General features: G+C 42.2%; 1 protein-coding gene across 6 annotated transcripts in view; it reads left to right on the top strand.

Annotated features, from left to right (window-relative positions):
- The window catches only part of NCOA7 (nuclear receptor coactivator 7), a 141,737-nt gene that overhangs the window by 101,127 nt on the left and 18,626 nt on the right, over nucleotides 1–21,984 (top strand). Inside the window, exon 1 of one of the 6 annotated variants that reach the window (XM_037045817.1) lies at nucleotides 10,074–10,177. The exons of the other annotated variants lie outside the window; for them this stretch is intronic. Within the exon in view, the coding sequence (XP_036901712.1) occupies nucleotides 10,152–10,177 (26 nt within the window). The 5' untranslated portion in view covers nucleotides 10,074–10,151. Of the gene's footprint in view, nucleotides 1–10,073; nucleotides 10,178–21,984 lie in introns of those variants that run through there. 6 annotated transcript variants of the gene reach the window in all.

Below are 21,984 nucleotides of genomic sequence, written 5' to 3'. Positions count from 1 at the left end.
CTGAAACTTTAATCTAGGGATACTGTTGAGATAAAATAAAAATGTGTCTTTTGTTGTTATTTGAAAGTGTTTCCACAGAAGCAATGCAAATTTGTTTGGTCCTATTAAAATCAGAGTTTGAAAATCAAGCATCACAGCCAGACAATACCTTAGAGATTGAAGCCAGTTCTTGATTTTGAAAGTCGGGGAAACCGCGCGCTGAAGCTTTCGGCCATGTGAGATCAGAAAAACTACCCGCTATATAGAGCACTTTTTCCCTTGGGAAATGTGTTATTTATAACGTAAGGAAGGGGAATCTTCTAGAATAATTATAGCAACCTCACACATATAGTTAATTTTACTGTCATTCTTTAACCCAGAAGAAGTCTGTAATGCTGAAATAGTACTTCTCTCTGACCTTTCACACAAGTGATTTTTTGTGAGCTTTTTAAAGTAGGTCACTTGTTGAATTTCATTATATCGTATTTTATGGGTAATGTCCTTGACTTATCTGTCTTTGGCTAACAAATAACCTGGCAATACTTAGTTTTCTTTCTTTAACTATTAAATAACCAAAGATTGTTTGGGAGGCATCATATCTCTCTGTATTAATGATGGGTTTTTTGTGTCTATGTTTGGAAATTTTTGTTTTAATTGCTCCTTTATGTATTCCCATTTCAACATACCCCAAAGGAAGCCACACTGTAGTTTAAGATTGAGAAAGATGGAGAAATCTTATAGTTAATTCCCACTCACAACTCCAGGTGCACAGTGAGAAAAAAGAAAAGTTTATTTTTAATGTATGCAATTCTTTAGGACTTAAGGCTCAACAGTCCTTAAGGGACCAAGAAGTAGCATGCAATGATTTTCTTACTCTGACGGTGATCTCTGGATTCCTTCACTAGAAGAAACCACGCATTTCTACTTGCCTTTCTACTTAAGTGGATCTTTACCTGCATTAAAGCTTCAGCAGTGGCTGAGTTCCCACCCTAGCAGTGGCTCCAGTTCTGGGTTACAGTGTCCTCTCATAGACCTTCCAGGCGTGGCAGCTTATTGTCATCTGCTCATGAGCCAAAGCTCCTTGTCACAGGAGAATAATATTTTGGTGTTGACACGACTTGGTAAATGGTTTCCCTATTCCTCTCTATGCTTCTTAAAAATGTTTGTGCTCTTTACTTTTTGTTACTATCACTAAGAAGTTAATTCTACCAAAAATGCCCCTTCTGCATTTACAGTGTGCTCTTCAGCTTGTTCACCTCCCATCACTAAATGAATAGTCTGCCAAGTAAGAAAATGGGGAGGGTCGGGGGCAGGGAAAGGTGGATGGGAAGCTGCATAGAGTCTGTCTCCTTTGCTTTCAGTGCGACACTTGTAATCAAATTTTAGATCTTAAAAATTAGAGGTAAAAAGTAGTTAAAACTGCCCGAATACATATTGTTTTTATTTAAGTCAGTTGAACTTGTCCAAAGATCTAAGACAACCGTGGATCCCAGATGCTGCTAGTTCTTGCACACTGACCCCCCACTCCTTGGGACAAGATCACTTTTGCTGGGGATTAAGTGTATGTCAACTTTAAATGCACCCTGTTTCCATGGCCACTTGTGGAATCCTGATTTTCTCTTCAATCAGCCCAAGATAACAGTGGTGTGTTTGGGAGATTTACAAAGTGTCCAGAACTTGACATACACCTGGGACATCACAGGTTTTTCAGATCGTCACTCTTGATGCTAATTTACACATGAGGATAGTGGGTATAATTCTACCTTATTTTAATTGTCTGTACAGGACTTCTCAACCTGGGCACTATAGACATTGTGAGCTGCGTAACTTTTTGTCCCGTGAGTAGTAAGATGTTTAGCGGCATGCACAGCCTTTACCCACGATGCCAGTAGCGCCTCTCCGGCTGTGACAGCCAAAAGTGTCTCCAGACATTTACAAGTGTCCTCTGAGGGACAGAATCACTTCAAACTGAGAACCACTGTCAAGTACTGTACTGTTAGACCAGGGCCTGCACACCATCCTGAAAGTGACTATGAGCCAGAATAGCCCAATCATATTAGAATTTGCCTACTTAAAACTTTGTTGTATTTGGACTTCCAGGCAAGATGGGAGCATAGGTAAACATGGCCACTTCTTTTTACAACCACATCAAAATTACAACTAAACTATAGAACAACCATCACTCAGAACTGTCAGAACTCGAGGTGAATGAGTGTCTTGACAACTACAGAACTAAAGAAAACTCGTCTATCTAGGCAGAAGACATGGATACATGGAACAGATGGGTTGCACACCCACAGGCAGTAGATAAAAATTCAGGTATATCCCTGGATAAAAATTCAGGTGGAGGGATATCTCAGGAGAGAGGAGTCCCAACCCAACACCAGGCCCCCAGCCCAAGGTTCCAGTGCCAGAGAGATAAGTCCCCAGAGAGATAACTTCTGGCTGCGAAACCAGTGGGGTTGGAGTCGATGAAAGTAACTACTAGAATCCCAAGCAGTACTTTTTAAAAGGGCTGCACATGGACTTACTCAGACTTATTTCCTCTGAGCTCCAGCACTGGGGTGGCTGCTTGAAAGGCAGCAGTGGCGTACACGGAGGAACAAAGTGTCTGGTTTCAAGGCGAGAGCTGGGGGACCGCTTTCTCTAAGACACAAAGGCGGTTAGAGGCCATTGCTCCTTTTCTGAGCCACAGAGCCAGAAGGTGGAAGCCATATCTGAGATTCCGTTGAGCCTGGCTTACATGGTTGGCTCTGCCCTGATGAATTCATGCCCCACCCAACTCATCCCACCCAATTTACCAGCTTACCCAAACTGTTAGCAGTGGCTTTTCCATATGAATGGCTAGTCTCAGCTCAAGCTTCACATCTTCCTTAATCCTCTCAAGCAAACAACAGCTGGCCTCAGTGAAACTCCAGCACCATACCTCTGGCTAACTGGCCCTATGACTGGCACTAGCATCAGCCAAATTTGGATCACAGTTTGACTTCACATGGGAGCCTCCAAGCCCAGCGCAAGTTAACAGCTATGTGCAGATTGCTTGGTAGCTCATGCTGGGCAGCCCTAGGCAGAACACAGGTGATGGCTGACCCTGGCCTACAGTTTCTGGGAAACTCCAGAGTCTTTGCATCCAGTGGACAGCTACAGACCATGTGGGAGCACCAGGTGGTTGTCGTGCTACAACCAGGTGGTTGACGAGCATTTACTTTTGCCTCTTCACTTTGCACAAGTGCTGGAAGGTATCTGAAGTAGAAGAGACAATATGAAGGAGAATCCTTAGGAACTGTGGGCCCTTTTACCTGTTTGAAACATGATTTCTTCTTTTTTAGGATTTTATTTATTTATCTTTAGAGGGGAAGGGAAGGAGAGAGGGAGAGAAATATCAATGTATGGTTGCCTCTGGTGTGCCCCCTGCCGAGAACTGCATCCCCTGCTGGGATCTGGCCTGCAACCCAGGCATGTGCCCTGACTGGGAATCAAACCGTGATCCTCTGGTTCACAGGCTCATGCTCAATCCACTGAGCTGCACCAGCCAGGGCAGAAACATGATTTCTTAATTTGGAAAATGGGTCATGGTGAGTGTTAAGTGAGTAGATCATATTCAAACCCACAGTGATTGAGTTCATGTGTCTCAGCCGGCACTGGGCTAGTTGTAGACAAATAAGACGAGGACCATGCCCTGAGGAGCTTCTGAAGAGTTCCTAGGCCTCTCTAGAGACTTAACATGTGTTGTATTCCAAAGATTTGGGTACTGTTCCATATAAAAACAATTATTATATATTTTCTTAACTTTAAGAGATTGTTACCTTTTCGGCACCAAATAATTCCTTTTCAAATGAAAACTTGCTTTTTCCAATTACTATGTCCTATTAATCTTTGAAATGTTTTATAATAATTGATTTCATATTATGCAGCTTCTTAAGTAAATAATATGGAAATGGAATTAAATTGCAGGAATTATGTAGAATCTGCCAAGTCATGCATCAATGTTTAATCTAGGCTGAATTAATTAGTTAGTGTGATTTGTGTAATAAGTAAGCTAGTAAAAGAGGGAAAAGGGGAGAAAGAGAGGGCACTTGAAACATTTTTTAGCTTAAATAATTATGCTAGGATAATTTCAGCAACACTTGAACACACAGATAAGCAAAGGGAGTAGGCAGGCTCTGCTCTGTGCGATCTGCTTTTTCCCTATTTGTGAGTTGTACACATTTTCCATATAAAGTAACTGTGTTATTTTATGCACTTGAACAAGAGAGTTAGCGCCTCCATTGTGTTTCCCTGTTGATTCAGTCATGTTCCTGCCTTGGGTGCTAGGGTGTTCCAAATTGTTTGCCATTATAAGTAATGCTACATTAAATGCCTTTGCAAAATCCTTCAGGTGGTTTTACCAAGCCAGAGAATATTTGTAAGGCTTTTAAATGCATGTTGCACATGGAAGTGTGAGGTATCACACCACCAGCATAATAATGCCCTTTTGCCTCATGCTGGGAAATCTAAGTAGTATGATTTTTTATCATTTTGGTAAATGAAAAAGGAAGCTAATGTAGCTTTACAAGTGTTTTATTTTCAAGTTGAGTGAGAGCTTCTTCTATAATATTTGTTTGATATAGTCAGTCATGGCCTGAGGGTTTTTATTCTACATGATTTCTTTAGTAATAAATTTATTTATATCTTGATATAGAAATATATATATTTTATTTTTATTTCTAAAGTACCATATTTCTCTAATCAGCTTTTAATTAAGAGGAGCAAGCCCTTAGATTTATAATGAGTAGTTATATTTTGTGCCCACCCACATTTATAATAAAGTCATCGTACATGTTAAATTTATTCTGTTTTAGAAAGCATAATATTTCCTTAGAAAGCATGATATTTTCTTACATGTCAAGAATCATGGAAGTTCCCAAGCACTTTAAAATAGGATTTTTTAATGCTTTCCAAGTTAAAATGAGTAATGTACCAAGAACACACAAGTGTCTGACCTTTTAAAAGGTGCTGTGCATGGCGTAGAGCATATGTGCCTCTCCGATCCAGTTTGTGAGCAGTGGCAGTGGTTCCCGCAGTGTGTGCACTCCCCAGAGTTTGCCCCAGTTGCCCTGCCCGGAGAAGGGAACCCAGTGTTTAAGGCCCTGATATTTAGGAAGGGTGCCTTTTCCATGGGTCAGCAGTTCCCCCAAAGAAATCCAATGGAAATATCCCATAGGCAAGAAAGTGTTCATAGTGAAATACGTTCCGTAGTTCATTCTTAGCTCTATGTAAAATAGAGTTTTGTGCTCCTATTTCCCTTGATACACCTTTATAGGAATTTCTTGGTTTTCTTTTCTTTTCTTTACTGTTTTTCCTGTTACTGGTATAGTAGAATATAATTGATTTAAAAATTTTTTATCTCTAATCACATATTAACTTTGATATTATTTGGTTATCCATATATATGGATATATATGTATAGTCTTTATCGCTTTATATATGTATGTATTTAAAGACTGTTTTAGTCCAAACCCTGTTGGTTTTCAGTTTTTTACTGTAGTAAGTGTGAATTATGATTGATTTTCCCTTTTCACATTGCTGACAATAGCAAGGGTGCATGCGAAGACCATGTATGTAACTTTTTTTGACATCAAAGCTACATTGTATTGTTAGAAGTGACTGGTTTGTGTCAGGAGCTACCTTTTAACTCTGTGTTTTCCTTTTGTCCTTAAAAAGTATTCACTATTAGTTTTGGAATCTTTGGAGTAAAACCTGAAAATCGTGAGTACTGAGCTTTCTGTGAATAGGTGACCCACCTATTTGAAATCTCCCTTAGTTTTAAACTGTGAGTCTAAGCTTCTTTGGACCCTAATATAATTCTGGTGCTTGAATTGCAACTTTAGAGAAAATGCATCAGATTATTCTGTTTGAGCACATGCCTTTACAAAGATGCTTCTGCGGTATCTTCACCAGCCAAAGTAGGATGACCCCTCTTAAAACCTCAAAGGGAGGCGTCATAGAGATTAACTCACCTGCTCAGTTATCTGTTTCTCCAGTTCTAAGACAGGGAGAGCTGAGAGGGCGGGCAGGACCCTACACCAGTGCCCTTCTGGACTCCGTGGAAGGCATGGCACTCTGGGTGGCTCTCTGCACGGGCTCTCTCAGTTAAGGCTCATGATAGCTCTGTGAGTCACGTACCTTTAGTCCCCCTTCACAACTGTAGAAACTGCTCTGCTCAAACTGGCAAAATGTCAAATCTAGGGTTTCTACTCAAATCTCTTAGATTTCAAATCCCTTTCTCATAACCAGATGCCACAGCAGGCAGTTGGAATGTTAATTATGTCTTTTTGTTTAGTCCAGCAGCTTTCAGCTAGTGTGCTGCAAAAGGCATGCTGCTGTACCACAAGAATTTTTAAAACCTGCAATACCTGACTGTTTCATCAGGGGCACTGACTTCTTTTCCCTTAGACTGTCTAATTTAAAAAATGACAACCGCCAGCACAACAACAGTGTCTGGTGTGAATGCCCTGTCTTAAACCATAAATTTAGAGGTCAGATAATAGCGTGGTATCTTATTGGTCGTGTCACATAAAGGTTGCACCTGATTGGTTAATTCTTGGTATTAGAAATCTTTGTATACAAGTACAGGCACTCGATTTCTTAACAAGTCACTTTTGAGTAAAAAAGGGTAGATAATTACTTTTTTTGGTAAAGCAATCAAAATTTCTATCTTTTTTTCAGATTGGAAAATAATATATTTTTGATGTGCCTCAGAATTTTAGTAATAAGTTTATGTGTGCCATGAGATGAGGAAGGTTGACAACAGTGTGGTGATTGCTGGGGGAGGGGGGTGTAAGGGGACTAAATGGTAATGGAAAAATACACAGTAAATTTTAAATCAAAAAAGAAAGAAAGAAAAAGGTTGAGAGTCACTGACAGATCACGGAAATGGAGTGGGAAAGGAATGCTTCCTACCCTCAAAGTCATTTCTTGTTAATGAGGGGATGAAAATTTGCAGCATCCCCAAATGTATTCATCTTTTTGGATTTTTCTGAAGTACCTTTCATCTCACTAAATGTGCTTCAGCAATTATGGGCTGGCGACTGACATTTCCTGGATGATACTCCAGGGGTGCTCATTAACTGAATGGTGAGTGGTCTAATTCAGAACATGGTGTGGAAAGAGCTTGACTAAAATGTCCTTTCTCTGTTGTTAGATGTTTTAGCTTAGTCACAGGCTGGTTCTAGCATTGGCTCATTATTAGAATGACCTTTCATGGGCTGCAGTGGTTATCTGGCCAAAAACTAACAAATGCACAAAATTTTGTTCTCTGAAGGTAGTATCACAAGATCCAGTTATCTTATGTTACATGACTCTTTATTATCAACACAACACCATGTATTTCAATGCAATTTCCTATTCTCTAGTTCCTCCACTTAAAATGTTTTATACCTTATGCCACAAAAATCTTGTAAAATAGTTTGATCTTGTCACCTCGTTGCAAAAAATGTCTTCAACCTTCAGGATTAAAGTTTAAACCCCTTGTTAGTTTTTAAAGCCCTTTTGCACACTGGCCTTTTCTAGCTTTTAGTTGATCTGCCTGAATCTGCAGTTTTATTGAGACTGGTTACCTTATGGGTTTTACCCAACACGTTTAGGACCTTTGTAGCTTGGCACATTTTTTAAATACTATACCCCTAAACTCAAGTGGTTCCCCTCTCTTTTCTACCTGTTTAAATTCTTGTTTCCCCAAACAGTACACCCTACAATGATCTCTCCCTAGGTTGGCAGTCACAGTCCTCTCCCAGCCTATACAGGTCTGGTGAGCAACCCACACGCACAGAGGCATTGGTGGGAAGCTGGGAAGTGTGGCACTTTTTTTCCCTGCTAAGTAGCAACCCATCTCAGTTCCCAAATTCTGAAATGTTGCAGACTAAAGCCTGTGGAGAAATGTAGTGTTTCATAAATATGAAAATGTATTGAATTAACAAAGAATTCATGGCTTAGTCAATGGATGCCAAAATTAGCTTTGTAATCAAGTCATATAGCATTCCGAATACTCAGGTTCTTCCCTAAACATCCTGCTGCTTTGGATTTGGGTTAGAATGCTACAATCTCATAGTCATTCTCCAGCAGGTGCTACACAAAGGGGCACTCTTTTGTTCTTGTTTTACTTTGATGTCCTAGCATTTGACATCATTAACGATCCCCCATTTGATACCCCCTTTCCTTCTATCATCCCTGCCCAGTCTTTCCTTCCTGTTTCCTCATTAAATGTTTCCCTTTAAATGACCTTCTCTCTTTCTTACTATATATATACAATTGCCTGCACCTAATTACTTCTTTCTTATATGCCCATCATTTAAATCTTAGAACTTCTACCTTGGGTTTTGTGTTTTCATCTTTGTCCTTTCCACACTCCCCAGAACTTCTGCCTCCTGCTTTCTCCATCCTGGTACCTGGTACCACCAGCCATTCAGTCTGCAAAGCCAGAATGAGGGCATAAGCTTGCCTCTCAGTCGTCTCCCCACATCCATCGGTCCGTCATCACATCTAGCTTTTCTTTATCCATTTAACATTGTTCGGATCTCTTGCTCCTAGTCTGACCCCTATGTGGATAACTAGCTATGCGTCTGCATTATGAAATGTGAATCAGACTTCTTGCGGGTTGCTTGAGATGCCTGGCTTCCCCTTTCACCCACCTCCCTTAAGGGCACGGGTTCAAATGTCTCCTCTAAGAAACTTCCCCTTCCTGGTTTTGATGTCCCTCCACTGGACTCCTGCCTCTGTCCTGGTGCTCACTCCACCCTCCTACAAATGTGGACTTCTTGTGGCTTTTTCCTACTGGACCATGACCTTCTGGGGGCAGCAATCCAGTCTTCGGACATTTGTGTCCTAGAAACCGCCCAGGGTCTACTACATAATATACTCTTCAAGGTTAGTCGTATGGATGCATGAATAAATTAGTCGAAATAGAGAAAAATGTTTAAATAACTGAGCCTTATAATTAAAATAATGCATATGACTTATATAACTAGAAAAACACAAAAAAGCAAAAGGAAATTAAAAGCTCATAATTTTGTTACGTAAAGCTAACTACACTTTATTTTTGTAGCTTCTTGGCCTTTATGCATGGATTAATATAATTACACAACCACACACATACACTATTTTGTAAACTGCTCTTAGTTAAGAGTGTCTCTGTTTGCCATCATTGTACATTTAGTGAGCATGTATTACTTCTGTAACGAGAAGTAAACTCCTAAAAAGGAAATGGATTACTTCCTGTTGTAAACTCATTTTACAATAGGAAGATGACTAAGTTCTAAGGACCATCATGAAGACCAAGCAAAATGCTATTAAGAAAAAAAAAATGAATTAAAGGAACTCCAAACTGGTCTAGTTAACGAGCATGAGATCTTTAACCATAGTTAATGCTAAATTTCCTGATTTAAGGTCATCTGGCTTTTAATGGGATTAGGACTAAATTGAAATATAAAATGACTGTCATTTTTAAGAAGACCAGAGTGTCAAATGATCTTTAAAATACTCTACTTTCTAGAACAACTTAGACCCTACGTAGCCAAAGCAAGTATACCTCGGAATACAAATTATATTCTGGAAAACTAGTTCTAAGTGTCTCACACTGTTTTGTCATACTGCAATTTTGTAATGATGTTTTAAGGTATGTCACTAATAAAGAAAAAACAAAAACAAAAGACCTCCAAAGCAATACCTAAGGGAATTATTTTTCTCTCTTTGTGTTTAACACAAGCTTTAAGTTTTTGGAAACTGCTGAACAAATATCAGTTACAGGATTATTAGTCACTTACATAATAAATATTTACACTTTTCTTTCTTAATACTTTAAAGTGTTTTAAAGCAATATTGCTTCCTTCCATTCTTTTCCTGGTCATTTTACCTTTTTTCCCCCATCAACTGAAAGTTCTAGAAATCCCTTATTACCTTCCCAGGGGACCTTATTAGGCAGCTACTCTTGAGTAACTTCACTAACCAGCTTTGGCAAATGCCTTGAGTTAATCAGTGACAATGTGGCCGGACCTGCGCTCTTGAAAAAAGAGCCCCCTTTATAAGTGAGCCCTTCACTGTGGTGGCCATGCTTTCTGGTGGAGGAGTGAACACCAGCACTTCAGAGAGTAGCTCGTCCATCTCTGTCTTCCGTGGCAGGAAAATTCATCCCTGCAATGGGTGCTGCACACAGCATTTGGGAGTAAGTATGCAGAAGCTGTGGTTATTGAAAGCCTAAAAGCTTTGCAGGAGGGATGGAGGGAGGGAAGCTCCGAGGCAGTGTTAATTACCAGCTCTAGGGAACAGCTGCTGAGAGCCTCTCTACTACCTTCAACCAGATGTTGCTATGTGGGACCGTGAGCCTAGTGTTGCTAGGGAGTCCCATCATTTTCTGAAGAAGCTGAAATAAGAATTGCGTGTCAGGTGCCCCCCATTTTTCAGTAGTAGCCACTGTTTAATTTTTTTTAAGCAGTATTCAGTCCACAAAGAATGCATCGGCCGGCCGCTTAGTCCAAGGTGTGGGCTGCCAGCCATAGGTCTCCATCATTGGTAATCATAAAAACCTTTAGTTTTTACTTATTTTTGAGTGATCATTTTTAACTGTAACTGGTGTTTTTGGTCAATGAATCTCAAGAGAACTTTTCCATTATTTTTTGTGAAGTAGACAAAGAAGCATATTTAGTTATATACTTTGTAAATAAAATTTTTCTCTTTTTGACATTTTTTCCAACTTTATTTTAAATAAATCATTTTAGCTTAGTTTCCTGTGAACAACACCTTTTCTAAAAATTTGTACAATAAAGCCTTCTTTTATAAGGCATACTAAGACCCCTTAAGAATGGACGTTGCACTTGGGCACCACTAACCATTGCTTTCATTTGCAGGGGTGTCCAACCCATGGGCCATGGGCCATGTATGGCCTAGGATGGCTATGAATGCAGCCCAACACAAAATCATACATTTACTTAAAATCTTTTTTGCTCATCAGTTTTTGTTAGTGTTTGTGTATTTAATATGTGACCCAAGACAACTCTTCTTTCAGTGTGGCCCAGAGATGCCAAAAGTTTCGACACCCCTGCTTGGGATTGCAGAATATTGAATCTGGAGGGCAAGGAAAATGGCCTTTTTCATATAAGGACCCCAGGACCATGGAGATGGGTTTTAAAACGTGGTAGTTTTCTGACAATAACCTGTATAGTGAAGAGTGCTCTGTCCTGTTGGGCTTCTGTGGCTGTATTCAGAATGGCACCCGAGGAGGTTTTAGGCTGGAGTGCATTGGTATGGGTTCAATTTAGAATCAGGAATCCAAGGGAGCAGTGGGTGTGGCTGTGTGCATGTAGGTTTTAGTACTCTCTAGGTCATATTCTGTCTCTCTCCTTTCCTTGTTTTATTAGTTCCCATTCTCTGTCCCATAACATATTCTGATGTGTGTTTTTTAATGTAATAGCTGTTGAATTGTTTAATGGTTTCTGTCTATAATTTTTAAATTGCATGGGTACTTTGGAGGTTATACCTTACTCTGTATAGATGGCCCCAATTTGTTTTCTACCAGTCACTTGATTTTGGTAAGACAGGAACTGCTTTCTGGATCATTTTGGTCAAGTTTGTTGGTTTGCAGGGTAGCAAGTGTCAGGTAATCACACAGAGGGGACTTTCTAAAAGACCTGAGTAAACGTAGAATGCACTTCCTTCCTTATACATTTGGTACTCCAAAAACCTACATAGGTTTTTTTTCATTTCAGAAGCTCTAAGAGATTAATTATTAATAATCCCAAACCTAAATGCCTGCAGGAGCCAGACAGAGGAGTGGAGGGAGGGCCGCTCGGAGGCAGTGTTACTGACCTGCTGTTGGGAACAGCTGCCAAGGGTCTCTGTACCTCCGACCAGGTGTTTCCCAAAGCTTCCAGCTGGTAACCAGTAACACCAATCTGGGAGTTCAGGCCTTTAAGTTAGAAATGTGTACTTTTTTTTTTTTTTTACTTTACCCCACAATTGTGTTTAAAAAAAAAAAAGAGGAAAAAAAGGCAACAGTAAATTACATCCTGCTGTAACTAGTTGTCTTGTGTGATAAAATGGACTGTAATTATACCTAACACCCATACACCTAAAGTATGAATGGTAGAATAATATTTTGTTTTCTTCCAAGCATCAACTCAGATTTTTTACCAGCTCTTATTTATTTGTATTCCTCAACACTACAGCTTTGTCAGTGACAGGCTTTTATTAAAAAGTAAAGCCAAGACAGTGGGACTGACCATAGAGGAAACGGTGAAGCGTACTGGTTGAGACCACGGACTGACCTAAGGTTGTGACTAGTTTCCCCCCTAACGTACTGTGTGGCCTTGGGCAGGTTAATCTGTACAAGCATCTCTTTCTTCCTCCATTAGATTAGAACAACCTCCAGGGGTTCCTATGGGGGGAAGTGAGCTTGCCCTTGCACTACGTGAAAGTTAGTTGTCGGTCTACTACAGTTTTTCCCACAATCCACAGGGGTTTTTTGCCTTAGGTAGGACTGCTGCCTTCCAGGAACCATCTTTGAATTTCGTTTTCAGAGATGGCAACTTTGCCTGCTAAATAGAGACTTGTAACTTGAATTAGGCACTTCCTTTGGGGTAAACCCTGCAAAGAGCCCATACTGACATTAAAGACTTCAGTTTATGAAGAAATCTGATTAAGCCCAAATTTGTAACTGGACAGAAAATCCAAACAAAGCCCGAGGGCTGGGTTTGGGAGTAACTGTTGCTGGATGGGTCCGAACGGTTTTGCAGCTGGAGGAGTGGGTCCAGGCTTCTCCCCACGTCCACTGCCACGTCTGTGCTGTGGCCTTGATCATCTCTTGGCTGGATCACTGTTGTAGCCTTCTGAACAAAGCCTTTGATTCTAGTCAGTTTTATCTTCTCCTGACCTTCCCTGCTTGGCCGCATAGCAATCTTTGTCAACCGCAGAGCTGGCCAAGCCTTCCCTGCCAAAGCCCTGGGTGTCGCCTCCCCAGTGCATCTCAAGCTTCAGTCGTCCGCACACGTCCTTCCCAGATATCCCCCTATCTGCACACTGGCTGCACTTCTGTTCGCTTCACAGTTGTCTTTCAAGGACTTAAATGTCTTTCAAGGCCTCTTTTTTCTTAGCCCTTTCCTGAGCAGTCATATCTGTGAAGTCAGAAGTACAATAGGCTAGTTGTACTTACTACTGATACCCTTTAAATAAGTGTGTAACTCCCAAACTATGTCCCTCTGTCTGGGGATCCCTCTGAATCCCTAGAGCAGCCCCTACCATACTTTGGGATGCAGTGGCGTTCGAGTAAGGTCCAAGCATTTTATTCTGTGACCCAGTGACCCAGCCTCTCAGGCCTTCTTTCTCATCTCCCACCACTCCACTAAGTGAAGAATAAATCTCGCTCTTTGATTCTCCTGTCAGGAATTTCCCCCGCATCAGACGAGTCCTGTGCAATACAGTCAGGTCAGAGGCCCACTGGCTTCTGTCGAGCGTTGTCAAACTGTGTGAAGAGGTTTTGTTTGCTCTCCTCAACCTGAGGCCCCTGGGGCAGGGCTGGGTCTCCTGTGTCTGGCAGCCCTGTTCCTGTTACAGAATTCCCTGTCAGAGTCATCGGTGACCTGGTTCTGTGGCCCTTCTTTCTCCCTGCCATGTCCAGCTTGACCTCCTTCCAGCATCCCCTGCTCTTAAACTGCCATGTCTGATTGCACGTGTTGTCCCCGTGGAATGCCAGCTCCCCTTCTCCCTGCAACTGGCTCTTCTTCTCCTTTCACACCCAGCTTAACCATGACCCTTGGGAAGCCTTTCCTGACCCTGGCCCGAGCTGATTCTCCCCCAGGCTTACCTTTGTCATCATTCTTTAAGAAAATGCTATAAAGAAGAGAGGTGGCAGGCGGCATGAACACAGGGGCCAGAAAGGGTGTTGACAGAGATATAACAGCATACGGCTGGAGCAAAGAGAACATTTTGGGGATTGGCCCAAAACAAAGCTTTTAGGCAGCCCCAAGGAGTTCGAATGTCCTAAATCCTATGGGGAGTTCTTAGGAGGATTTTACATTGCAGGGTGGAGCGAGCAGACCTGCTTTTTATACAGTTGCTTCTACTTCTCTGCCATGTCTTCTTGGCTTCCTCCCAGGACCACTTCTACTGCTTCCTCCTTAAATATTAGCATTTGCCGGACCTGGTTCTTGACCCAGTTCCCTGCTTGCGTGTGTTACCACACCTGTGGTTCATAGCCAGTGTAGTGGTTATTACTGGTCATTGTAGCTTGTTGGACAGAGGCTGTGCATAGTTTCCTGAGCACACAGGCTGAGAAATGCACAGACTCATCAAGACCACAGGGTGAGTCCCTGAGTAAGCTTCCAAACAGGCCATTGGCGGGCTTTCAGAGGTCAAGGCCAATGATACCTAAGGTACTGTTCAGATTGACACTAGGTCACTTGGAGAAAATGAGCTTCACTAAAGTAGTGAGGGACAGGACAAGATTTTAAAACTTTGCCTCCTTTTAGACAGTATTTGAGGCAGGTTTAACCAAAGGCATGTACTAAAAGATTAACAAAATCAGCGTGGAAGAATTCAAGAATGAAAAGAAGTTGGAAAGTCTGCTAACCCAAACGTTAACGATGTTAACAATGTACTCTGAAGGAAAGACGAGAGGTGGGAAGGGAGCTCCAGGGAAAAGCGAGAAGCAGAGGCTTTTCTGCTTTAAGGATGGGGCAGTGCAAGCAGGTTTGTGGACTGAGATGAGGGAGACAAAGGGATGGGCAGGACGGGGAGGAGAAGTGGAAGCAATGGAGGAAATTCACCAAGGAGGGGGGCCTGTCAAAAGTACAGGGCAGGGGTGGAGGCGGTTAAAACTGGAGAGAAGTCCCTTTTTCTGCAGACACAGACTGCCAAGAGGGCCTGTGGAGGGGAGCACATTAATGGAGTGGTGTAATGCAGAGAGGGAGACCAAGGGTGAGAACCCGAGAAAGCCAAGGTCCAGAATAGCTGTGTGTGCAATAGTTGAGGAAGAGGCCAGGAGGTAAGTACGGTGCCCTGTGAGCTAGGGTTGTTCCTAGCCAAGGTTAGCTGCCATGGCCTTACCGTAGCTTCCTAAAGCATGAACGAGCAAGCCCAGTGTTAGCCTTCCTCACAAAGGAGGAGGTAGAACAATTGTTTCTGTGTCTGTGGGCAGGTGTTTGAAAGCGCAGGTGTTGCGGAAGGCTCACAGTGGTGTGCCGCTAGGGGTCAGCGAGGAAGGTGAGACAGAAAGATTGACCTGGAAGGGTGTGGACTCAGAAGGGGCTCACAGCCGGGGTGAGAGGAAAGATGGGAGTCGGGGTGGGCATCTCACTGATAAAGTCTTGAGGGAGGTGTGGCTGAGGTGGAGGCAGAGGGCCAGGAGGGGAATTTTCAGAACTTAAGGCCTGTTTCCAGAAGGGAGGGTTGAGTTCTGGGAACTAACCACCAGGAAAACCCAGTTAGCCAAAAAAGAACCATTCCAAGAATTTGGTTAAATAAACTTCAATAAACTTCTACTCTAATCTGGATGGAAAAAACCATGAGGTCATCTCTTCTTCTCCTCCTCAATTAATTAGTAAAAGTAACATAAACAAACGATGGAGAATCAAGCAAAAGTAGGGCTGGGGAGAGGAACACCGAGTCTTCCTTCCATTTGGCCAGAATTAAGCCATCAGTTTGGTTCCAGATGAGCTGGAACTTTCTCTCACGGAACACGACTTTCTCATTCCTCATTCCTCCTGCTTTTCCATCAGAAGATGGCCGTGGGGGCCCGTCTGTAGGAGAGAATGCAGAACCGTCCTGAGGAGGGCCGTTACTGAGGGAAACCAGGCTGTGCCCGTGTCTGAGAAGGGACGTGAACAGTTCCCATTGGGGTGCCCTTTTGTAGAACGTCCTCGTAAGGTTTCCCATCTCATCTCACCTGAGGCCTCCCAAGGAGTGAGCGACTGTTACCTGCAAGACAGAATCCACCCCCTGAGAGAGAAGGGAGGCCAGTCAGGGTTACTGCCCTGCCTGCCTCAGCCAGTGGAGAACCATTCCCACAAACATGGCGAGGCGAGGCGGCTTCCCCACAGAATTCCCCGAGCACAGAGCACAGAGCTGGCCGTGCTGGGAGCCTATTGATGGAAGGTGTCGGAAGAGGAACAGGGAGTGGGCAGCTTGTGCCCTAAGGGCCATCCTGGGCATTTCACTAATATTAAACTTTATTAATAAAACCCAAAGCCAAAGAAGTAGTTGCCCATGTTGTGGGAACTCTGACTACGGACAGGATCAGAAAGGTGCTTCAAGGTGCTGGTGCTCCTTGAAGTTCAGCAGTCATGAAAGAAGAGGCAGTTAGCTCAGATTGGCTGGAACATTTCCAGGGATGGGGGGTTGGGCATATTATTCTATCTGTTGAACCTCAGTGTTTTACTCTTTCAGCTGGGCATGGTAACACCTGACCCTTAGGGTTGTAGTGCCATGTGAGGTTCCTGGGGCAGGGGATCCCATCTTTTCTCTTTAGGTAGCAGATCCATTTCATCAACATTGCTGAAACTCCAAGATTCCTTCTGTGTTTAATGTTAAAAATGTTTGAGCCTCTGAGCCTCTTTCTGTGACATTTTGAGAATACTTTTTCCCACTTTGTCTAGAGAGTTTCTCCTGTGGCAAGTCTGACAAGGCCAGAGCTCGCTCAGTGCGCAGGGCTGGCCCTGGCTGCTGTGGTCTCACCTCCGACTGCTGCAGGATAGACCACTCGCCCCAGTGACGACGACCCAGGGCCATGACTCACCACTCACTGTGCACCCAGCAGTTTCAAGAGAACCCGAGGCTTGGGAGAAGCTCACTTACCTGGTCAGCCCAGGTTCCTACCCAGGTTGAGATATGTTTTCTAAAGAGAATGCCATATGCGGATAAGAATGCTTCATGCCTGAATCGGCGGATGTAGACATTTTCTTCCTTAGTATGCCTCCTCTGGTGGGGAGCTTTAACGCCTGCCCAGGCAACCGGTTCCTCAGATAGTCATGGCCTTCCCACGGAACTCGAGTCATCAATCTAGACCAGACCCCTCCCACTTCTTTTCAAGAAGCAGGTGGAGGAAGAGCTGTTACCCTTCCCTCAGAGGCTTACCTCTGTTAGGACCACCTTAATCTATCAGAGATGCTCTAATAATTTTGAACTTCAAAAGAGAACGTATTACGCAAAAGAATCTTCCCTTTTGTAGGAAATCCTTCAGACTGCACGCAGACCTTTCCTTTCTCTCATTTCCCATCCATTTCACCTTCCCAGTGGGTTGTGGGAATGGGTAGTCTTCATTTAGCGGGGGATGTCTAATTATGTCCTCCTCCAGAATAATGGGTCCTTCCTACCCTCTACCTTCATAATCACAAAGGACTGTTCAAATGGTCTCCTCAGGTGACTTAATGTCCCCATCACCAAAAAGGGAACTGACTGGCAATTGCTAAGATAAGCTCTCTCCTTAAAATCTTTATAGACCTGCAGATTTCACGATTAATATTTTCTTATAATGTCGAACAGAAAACGAAATCTTAACTCCAAACTTGTGCCTCATCTCTCGTTCCCTTGCAGTCTCTCACAGGGCTATGTATCAGGAGGGGCTTTTGGCACTTCTTGCCATGCGGCTTGAGTGTGCAGGCTTGTGCAGTGACTTCTGCATCAGGATGGAGTGTTAGAGGACAAACGAACAGTTATTTGGGGAAATGGGCCCCCAAAATGATAAAAAATTTTCTTGTGTCGTAACTAAGAAGTTCACTGGGAAGTGGTTCAGAAGTCAGTGTGGAATTTAGCGGAGGACTTTGTAGTGTGGTTGAAAGAACCCTGCTTGCCACCTCAGGAGATCCAGTCCTGGCTGTGATGCCGAGGGTGGACTTCGGAGCCCCCAATTCCTTAAAACGAAGGAGAGTTAGTTGGATTCAATGATATCCAATATCCCCAGTAGCTGTCATGTCCTAGAAGGTAAGCTCTACAAGGTCAGACTCACTGGCATGTAGTGGGTGCACAGGGAGTGTTGTGAAAGGAAGCAGTGCCCTCCAGACAGGGACCGCTACCAACCTATCTGCAGGTTGACTCCTTGCACTGAAGGACAGTGTGCACCATGGAACCATGGGCCCATTCAGGAAGAGAGTGCTAGAAAAGAGTTGTGGGATTTAGGTTTGTGTTAGGTAATTTGGGGGGGACTTAGGGAACTGGGAATTTGCTCTAGGTTGTCTGAAGGCAGAGGTCATTCTGTGATTGGGTTTCTCCTAAATCTTAGCTAGGAGGGAAGGCTGGAGAGGTTAGTGCTGTAGCTGGTAAAGAAGAGCAGTCATTCATAGTAACCACATTAGAGGGATATTTGGTCGTTTTTATGGCTGGACAATGATGTGTTTTTGCTGTGTTCAGATATGAGACCTCAGAGGGGTCTTGTTTTTATCATAATTCGTCATGGTGATAGAGTGGCCTTATCTGATGTTAATGTTTTGTACAATTGTTTATATTCCACTGGAAATTCCCAGTGCATCTCTGTGAGTAACCAGCTAGCTCCTAGCAACACTGGGGCCTGGCTAATACGGACCAGGCTAGATCCCAGGTATCAGGGACTGCTCTTCTCTTTCTCACAAGTAAGCTAGCCAACAAATAATCAGGGAGCCGTTTTACCCAGTGTGTGTATACATGCAATAATGTCTCCTTTTCCAAAAGTTCGATTGAAGCCTGTTTGATTCTCAACTCTATTACAAAATATACCATTAAGATGGGTGAAATTTTAAGTGTAGAAAACCAAAACAATTAAAACCATATACGTATCAAACCTCTCTGGAATGGTCATTCATTTCATTGTTTCTAAGTTAATTACTACTAGGAAATTTCATACGACTTGGTAGGTATTACAGAGATTATAAAGAGTATGTATAGCTGGTGGGAAATCAAATAATGACATTCCTCAAAAGGGCTCCACTGTTATATCAAAATTGTAAGTGACTTGTTCTTTTGACAGCACTGTCTCACGTCTAGGGATATATACTGTAGCTGTACCTGTACGTGTGTGAAATGACTCACGCACCAACTTATTCGTCACAGCACTGTCGATGACAGCACAGTGTTGTCAGCATTCTAAGTGCACAGCCCCCGAAGAGGACGGTTACGTAAACTGTGATAAATCCGCACAGTAAAGGACTGGGCAGCTATAAGCAAAAGAATGAGGAAGCCATCAATATACTGATGTGGAAAGATATCCAGCATATATTAAGTGAACTAATCAAGATAGAGAATAGTACTATCTTTTATAAAAATGAAAAACCAAAATAATACATATTCATGTTTATATATCAATAACACTACAAAAACACAAGAAACTAAGAAAATAATCATGTATAGAGGAACAGGGTGGGCACAGAATGTGGTGGGCAGGGTTTTGAAGAGGAGGAAAAGGAAACTTCTCATTATTTGCTTTTTTAAATATAATTTGGTGCTTGAATTATAAAAATATACTACCTCTTCCAAAAATTAAAATAACTTAGAGATATGATATAAAATATCTTTTTCCCACTCCATTTTATTCCCTAGAGGTAACCATTTTGATCAGTTTCTTACATAGACTGTATTATAGTTTCTTATCTAGAGTAGGCCACTATAGTAGCCAAGGATCTCCAGAGAAACAGAAATAGTAAGATGTGTGTGTGTGGAGAGAGAGGAGGAGAGGAGAGAGAGAGAGAGATTGATTGAACTTTGCTTTTAGGAAATGGCTTTCATGGTGTGGAGGCTGGCAGTTCCAAAATCTGAAGGGTAAGCTGACGGGCTGGATGCCCAGAGAAGAGTTGATTTTGCAGTCTCAAGAGTGAAGGCCAGCTACAGACAGGATGCTCTCTTGCTCGGGAGACTTCAGTTCTTCTCTTAAGGCCTTCAGCTGATTGAGTGATGCCCACTGCAATAATGAAGATAATTTGCGTTGCTGAAATCTACTAATTTAAATGTTAATTACATCAAAAAAACAAAAACAAAAAAAAAAAAACCCCTTTACTGCAACATCTATGCTAGCATTTGACCATAAACTGGCCAAGGCCAAACCAAGCTGACATATAAAATTAGCCATCGCTTTCGTGTACAGTTATAATATGCATCTGTATCTGTTTGTTATTTTTGCGTAGAAATGGTTGCACATCATACACACTGATATACAGTGTGAGAACTTTGCAAATTTTGAAGGAATAGGAGAAATCTCCAAGTATGCCTTTACAGAATATATACGAAAATTGGCAACTTTGTGTTATAGAAGAAGTACATGATTAACAGACAAAGGGAAACACAGCTTAGAAACACACTGATAGTAGTTAAGGTTTACATTGTATCAAGCCTCCTGCAAATTGAAAAGGAAAACATTGATTCCACACTCACAAAGAGCCAGCCTGTGAGGGGAAAGCTGCAGCCAGTCAGGAAGAAACCATTCGGAAAACGTCCGTCTCACTAACACTCACAGAAATGCAAAGTGAGTCAGATAAAATTGACGTGTATATTAAATTCATTTTTTTAAAGGACAGGCAACGTTGTTATGAAACTTGGAGGCAGCGGCAATGCTGGTGCTAAAGTAGTCAGCCTTTCCAAGGCAGTTTGGCGAGATGAATCACACGCTGTAAAATCATGCCCTTTGGCCCAGTAATCCCTTTTCTGTTAACTAACTTTGAGGAAATGATTTAAAAGATGGTAAAAGGCATAGATCATGAGAATGTTCATTTTGTACAAAGATAGAGAATCAGCTAAATATCCTGAAAACATAAGAATACAGGCTAGTTATGGTTTACTACTTTCATGAAATGTAGCCATTAAACATCAATACAGAGACTTGCAACATAGCATATGTGCATTATATCATGTGATATATAACAAATAATTATGTCTTGACCTTGAGTACAATGACCTTGATTGCCATGACTAGAACACTGCATGTGTGGACCAGGGCAGACAGGAATGTGGAAACCTAAACACAGGTTGAGCCATTAGAACATCAGAATTGTGTGTGACATTTTTTTATTTTGTTTCAGCCCTATTAATATATGTCTTCATTCATTTGTGCTGCTGTAGCAAAATACCATGTACTGGGGGGCCTATCAACCACAAAAATGTACTCCTCCCAGCTGTAAAGGCGGAGGTGTCCTCAAGATCCAGGTGCTGGCAGACCTGTTTTCCGGCGAGGGCGCTCTTCCTGGTGGGCAGATCTTTTCACCGCGTCTTCGTGTGTGAAAGGGAGCCAGCTGACTCCCTGGAGTCTCTTTCAAAAGGGCACTGACCCCCATCATAAGGGCACTGTCCTCAAGACTTAAGCACCTTCCAAAGGTCCTACCTCCAGATATCCAGATACAGCCACACTGGGGATTAGGTTTCAAGCAGTGAATTTTGGGGTGACACAAACATCAAGCTAGGGCACTATTGTTATTGTATAATATTCTTATGTAACAGTGATTCAACATTGTCTCAAACTGGCATGATCGTTTTCCAGTGAGAAAAGACTTTAAGAATCTTTTGATCCTACTTATCATCCACTCCCATCCCTGGATGGTCGCAGGTGTGTAATCTAAAGTCAGAGAGTTTGTGACTCACGTACCTGGGGGGGATATTGCAGGTGTTGGGTTGAGAGCTATCATTTTCTGCTTGGAAACTGGCCATCTCTCTATTGATGACCCCTGGGGAGATGCGTCAGAACCTTTAGATGTTAAATCTGTATAAGAAGAACAGAGAAATTGGAAGGAAACTACATTCCCATGTCAATGTACTTAGCTCTGTTTCTAATATTAAACAATAGCTAGTGTTGCTCACTTTGTAGTTACTAAAGGTGTTTCATTAAAATTATAATAGTGCTCCATTCTACAAAAAGACCTACTAGAATGTTGTTTATCTTTGTTCCCATCTTAAGCCTCAGGTTAATTTTTCCCATGAATATAAGTATACAATAAATGAAGACCCAATGAGGAAAACATTGTCTATTTTGTTGTGTTTTTCAGTTTTATGTCCCATCACTTGATCTTTTTTTCAGATTGAAATACAGTT

The sequence above is a fragment of the Sturnira hondurensis genome, unplaced genomic scaffold (assembly GCF_014824575.4).
Source record: "Sturnira hondurensis isolate 20B ecotype Veracruz unplaced genomic scaffold, ASM1482457v3 Scaffold0004474, whole genome shotgun sequence".
NCBI classification, from domain to species: domain Eukaryota; kingdom Metazoa; phylum Chordata; class Mammalia; order Chiroptera; family Phyllostomidae; genus Sturnira; species Sturnira hondurensis.
The sequence above is the reverse complement of the archived record's forward strand: the minus strand, read 5'-3'. Positions and strand labels throughout refer to the sequence as shown.